General features: G+C 37.0%; 1 protein-coding gene across 1 annotated transcript in view; it reads left to right on the forward strand.

Annotated features, from left to right (window-relative positions):
* LOC136826819 (glutamate [NMDA] receptor subunit 1-like) overlaps nucleotides 1–4,955 on the forward strand; it is a 6,458-nt gene extending 1,503 nt beyond the window's left edge. The window contains exons 1-5 of the mRNA XM_067084271.1: nucleotides 1–1,161; nucleotides 1,302–1,393; nucleotides 1,832–1,929; nucleotides 2,239–2,432; nucleotides 4,231–4,955. The exon at nucleotides 1–1,161 is cut by the window's left edge and continues 1,503 nt beyond it. Coding sequence (XP_066940372.1) covers nucleotides 1,009–1,161; nucleotides 1,302–1,393; nucleotides 1,832–1,929; nucleotides 2,239–2,432; nucleotides 4,231–4,443 — 750 coding nt within the window. The 5' untranslated portion in view covers nucleotides 1–1,008 and the 3' untranslated portion in view covers nucleotides 4,444–4,955. The remainder of the gene's footprint in view (nucleotides 1,162–1,301; nucleotides 1,394–1,831; nucleotides 1,930–2,238; nucleotides 2,433–4,230) is intronic.
* The last annotated feature ends 902 nt before the right edge of the window (nucleotides 4,956–5,857 follow it).

The raw sequence follows: 5,857 nt of genomic DNA on the forward strand, positions 1-5,857 counted from the left end.
AGAAATTATTATCAACAACGGCACACTGCAGGAATCGCTATAAGCTAGCAAATCTACAGGACATTTCCTATCTTCTGTCGAGATTGTATCAAGGCTTCCGTGCTTTTATCTTGTGCTTTTAGCTCTCTTCTTTATTTACAGTTTCAGACCAACTTATTCTCCATTATTGTTCATTCCAATCCATCATCATCACTCATTCTGTTTTCTCTTGGACGTTCACCAATCTTCATTCATGTCAAAGCTTATTATAATTCTCATCCAAGTAGGTCTAGGTTTTCTGACATTACATACTGTTCTCCTATACTGTCGTTAATTGTCATTATCCCACCTTTACTCAAGTAGTTCGAATCTTAGCGAATTATTCAGTTTAGATAATCATCAATTACTCATCTATCATCTCTCCCCCTCTTTTTGTGTGTAGTGTGCAATACATCTTAGCGAAGGACCGCCACTATGGCATTAGTCTCCCTAACGGAACATGGACTGGAATTATGGGATTGCTCACCAGGAAAGTTAGTTTGTTGTAATTTTTCATTCTTAAAGTGTTTCAGAAAGCAGTGTTTTTTTTATTTAGTTAATTTGTTTATCCATTATCCTCTCTAAAGAGCTTCAGAAAGTAAATGTCTCATTTATATTTACTTATTCACCAGCTTATTCATATTAATTGAACTTGAGTCTATAACTCGGGTGACATCACTGATTTTCCTGTTCTGCAACTACAGCCTCTCTCTCTCTCTCTCTCTCTCTCTCTCTCTCTCTCTCTCTCTCTCTCTCTCTAGGTTAATAATGAAAACCTGGCAGGCGAGTATGACGCTCACAAAAAATGTTATATTGCAATTTGACAGACTTAATGTCGAAATAGGGAGAGCTAGTTTTGAGCCATATTAGTTGGCGAAGGCACAATTTATTAGGCCAAGGAGATGTTATTGTAAAGCTTCCTTCGTCTGGTAGAAAAGAAAATAGTCTAGAAATCACTGAATAACATGTTATCTTCGCCAGGAGGCCGATATGTCCGCCATAGTCCTATCAATGAACGCCGAACGCGCTTCTGCCGTTTCCCTGAGCGAGCCTCTCTTCATGGACGAGCAAGCGGTCGGCCACAAGACTCCTCCCGTTCCGGAAGCTGACGTTGCCGGTTTCGTGAAGCCTTATACAACATCTGTGAGAGTCTTGTAGTGCCTTTGTTTACACTGTATGTCATGCGTGGTTGATCGTAAGCGTAATTCGTAAACCGATTTAGGGGTTTTAAACTGATTTTGATAACCATTGCAGGTATAGTCTTACCTTTTCACTTTTATCAGGTGTGGTTGATCGTAGACCTAACCCTTATTGGCGTGGCGCTAGCAACGTTTATGGTGCAATTCCTCTACGGATATATATCTCCTGACAAAGGGTAAGGGACGAGGGAAGTTGCTTTGTTCACCGACGTTATTTTTTGTATTACATCATATCATATACTGTATATATATCTTGAGGTAGGCGAGCGTAAAAGTTGAATGTGATTTTGTCTGTTGTCCTCTTTATTTCTAAAGGCACAAATGGCGGGGAATTGACATATAATTAAATACGATGATAATTCATCTAATGAACTATGGACGAACTCCCTTTGTAGAATATTTCCACAACTTAGGCTGCTTCATACACTTTCACGGGAGACCCATAACCAATAATCAAACTCCTAGGCGTACTGCGCCATTCACCTCTGTCTTGTATAACTTTCCATACTTCGTAGACATCATGGCCCTTACTTTTAATACTTCTTACACTCCATTTATTCGTCACTTTCTAGGTTGTATTCTCCTCATTCCTTCTATATCATTTTTTTGTAAAGAGATGGAGACGAAAATCTGGGAGGAGCTGGTGAACAGGGCATCCAGCAGGGTATCTGGTTAGCCTTCATGTGGACCATAGCAATTCAGCTCTCTCAGGGTAAGTAAATAATAATAATAATAATAATAATAATAATAATAATAATAATAATAATAATAATAATATTATTATTATTAGAGCAATCATCATCATCATCAAAATCATAATAAATCACAATGCCAAACCTTAAGATAATGAAAGTCGCTCAGCTGTGACGAAAATGCTTAAAAATAATGAGTAATGAAAGTCACTCATTAGCGTGACTAAAATGGATAATAATAATAATAATAATAATAATAATAATAATAATAATAATAATAATAATCTACATCACTCTCACCCCCCCGGCCTCCCTGTGGTGGCCCAAAGGCGACTCCATTAGGGTGATCACGGGCCTGTGGCTTATGATGGCGTTTATCGTAGGCTCCGTCTACAGGAGCAACCTGATGGCGATGCTCATCATGCCCCGGCTCCGCCTGCCCTCCAACAGCATCGAGGAGCTGATCAACAGCCGCATACCCACTTTCGTCATGAAGGGCAGCATGCTTAACCAGGCTATGGAGGTCAGTGGGTACGAAGTCAGGTGGAAGGGAGAGAATATGAACGGAGGTACAGTAAAAGGGATGAAAGGGGTTGCAGCTAGGGACCTAAGGGATGCTGCTAAGAACCTATGGTAATGCCTACAGTGCACCACGTGAGAGGGACGCTGCTAAGAACCTCTGGTAATGCCTACAGTGCACCACGTGAGGTGCACTGACGGCATTACCTCCCTACGGGGTCGTTCGGTTTTAGATTTTGGAATTCTTTAGTTGCTTACGTGCTCTGTGGAACTATTCAAGTAGCGTCCGTAAAGAGCCGAGGTTGTAATTAATTTCTAGGTCAGATGTCACTGGAGAACAGTGATTTATAAGCAAGAGAAACTATTAAAGCTTTAACTATTTATAAAACAAAACTCAAGGGTCGTATTGTCAAAGGTCAAGGTTAAAGGGAATGGCGCTTTTTTGATGTTTCCTGTTCACATAAAAAGTTTTACAAACGACAATTCAAACTTTATACAAGTTTTGTGTAATAAATTTCCTTCTTTAAGATATTTACACCGCTATTCCGAGGAAAAATAACAATAAATCTTATGACTTCTAGGGGAAATATTTACGCTAGCAATTCATCTTTAGTACCTGACAACACAAAAACACACACACATATATATATATATATATATATATATATATATATATATATATATATATATATATATATATATATATATATATATATATATATATATATATATACAGTTCACTACAGTTCACTATACCTCGGGAACAACATACAACCAAGGGGAATTATAATTGATAAGTTCTTCGCCACCAGTGGGATTCGAACCGCTGCCTGGTTTAGCAACAACGATATACAGTGACCTTTGACCACCGAACCTCTCTTCATGGCTCATCTGTTAAAAATCGCTTTACATCTTGTCACTGTAAGCTATTCTCGAGGTATAGTGAGCTGAAACTGAACGATAGTTGTGGCTTAGTGGCTTAAAAAAAAATATATATAAATATATATATATATATATATATATATATATATATATATATATATATATATATATATATGTGTGTGTGTGTGTGTGTGTGTGTGTTTGTATATATACATTTACACACATATATATATATATATATATATATATATATATATATATATATATATATATATATATATATATATATATATATATATATATATATATATATATATATATATATATATATATATATATATATATATATATATCGTGATGAGAAAACCAAACCTGTTATATTGAAGACTTGAATTGTCTTATCTTCAAGTACTTAAATAGTATATGAATATTTTTCAAACTTACACACTTGTATACAGTATATAGACTTTAAAGAATGTAGAAGTGAAAACCCGATTTTGTTTTTAATTTTCAGTAGCCAGTGATTTAGTATTGAAAAACAAATAAAAAAAAATTTATTGCTAAAGTTTTCTCCGTTTCTGTAGAGCTCTCTCTCTCTCTCTCTCTCTCTCTCTCTCTCTCTCTCTCTCTCTCTCTCTCTCTCTCTCTCTCTCGTTAATATTTTTAAAAGTGCATATACTTTTCGTATTAATAACTGCCCAGAAACACGTCTCTCTCTCTCTCTCTCTCTCTCTCTCTCTCTCTCTCTCTCTCTCTCTCTCTCATGGTGTAACACAATCACCTCACTGATGGTTAGTCAACTTTTGTGGATCGCAATTTGGAGACTGGAGGGAATAAACCGAAGAGAGATTCTGTTGACCTCGTAGGGAAAAAAGAAGAAGATGGAGAGTACGGTACAAGTGACTGCCTTCTTTTGACAGAGCGCATCGGAAGGCTCCCCTTTATATCGGCTGAAGAAACAGGCCGTTTTTCACAACGACATCGTCCGATTGTCCAGAGACCTCACGCAGGGGAAGATGGCTGCGTTCTTGAGCAAGAGAGCCTTCATTTACCTCCTGCACCAGAGGTATTCGAAAGTGAGTATCTCTCCGCCATTCGTTTCTGTAGGCTTCGCGGGCCTTATTGTGACCTAATTAATGCTAAGCATTGATTTTTGGTACGAGTTATCGTACGAAAAATCAAGCTGTTATCATATTTTCCGTATGAGGTAATCTTTTTCATTCTTGTAGTCGAGTCTTGAATATTTTTCTTGCGTCTCTTTTTTATTATTAAGTCTCATTCCTTACACCTTTTGTATTTTGCTTTGTTAAGCTTCCCTTTCTATCCGTTATTGCCCTTGTTTTGTGCACAGAGTAATTTCCACAAACCTTTTAGTTTGATATGTACCTTGAGAGGGAGGCTTCTTTGGTTGAGCCTTGTACATTTTCCTTTCGTCTCTTTTTTGTCTTTTTTCTTTATTGGGTCTTATTCCTTGCATCTTTTTGTGTTTTGCTTTGTGTATCTTCCCTCTCTTTCCATTTCTGCCCCTCTTTCGTGTGCAGAATAGTTTTTACAGAATAGTTTCTGCAGAATAGTTTCTGCAGAATATTTTCTACTGAATAGTTTCTGCAGAATAAATTCTGCAGAATATTTTCTACAGGATAGTTTCTGCAGAATTTTTTCTACAGAAATGTTTCTGCAGAATTTTTTCTACAGAATACTTTCTGCAAAATAAATTCTGCGGAATAAATTCAGCAGAATCTTTTCTTCAGATTAGGTTCTGCAGAGTAGTTTCTACAGAACAGTTTCTACAGAAATTTTTTCTGCAGAATACTTTTTGCAGAATAAATTCTGCAGAATAGTTTTTACAGAATAGTTTCTGCAGAATATTTTCTACTAACCGTCTTCTAATTTAATATGTACCTTGACAGGAAGGCTTTTGTGACGTGTACATCGCCAGAGAAACTGTTTTCGGAGGGACTTCTTTAAGCATTGCCTTCCCAACGGCTCCTCTCTCAAGGCGAAGGTCGATTCGATGTAAGTTATTATTTTCACCTCTCTTTTCTTTGTGTGGATCATCGTCATCATCATCATCATCATCGTCACCATTACCATCAGCATCATGATTATCGTCATCATCATCATTAACATCATCATCATCATCATCACCATCAGCATCATCATCATCATCAGCAGCAGCATCATTATCATCATCACCATCATTATTAGCATCATCATCATCATCATCATCATCATCATCATCAGCAGCAGCAGCATCATTATCATCATCACCATCATTATTAGCATCAGCATCATCATCAGCAGCCGCATCATCATCACCATTATTATTAGCATCAGCATCATCATCAGCAGCCGCATCATAATCATTATCAGCATCAGAAGCATCATCATCATCATCAGCAGCAGCATCATCATTATCATCATCATCAAGAGTATCATCATGATCATCATCACCATCATCAGCAGAATCACCATCATCATCACCATCATCATTAGCATCAGCATCATCATCAGTAGCAGCATCATTGTCATCATCAGCATCATCAT

The sequence above is a fragment of the Macrobrachium rosenbergii genome, chromosome 41 (assembly GCF_040412425.1).
Source record: "Macrobrachium rosenbergii isolate ZJJX-2024 chromosome 41, ASM4041242v1, whole genome shotgun sequence".
NCBI lineage: Eukaryota > Metazoa > Arthropoda > Malacostraca > Decapoda > Palaemonidae > Macrobrachium > Macrobrachium rosenbergii.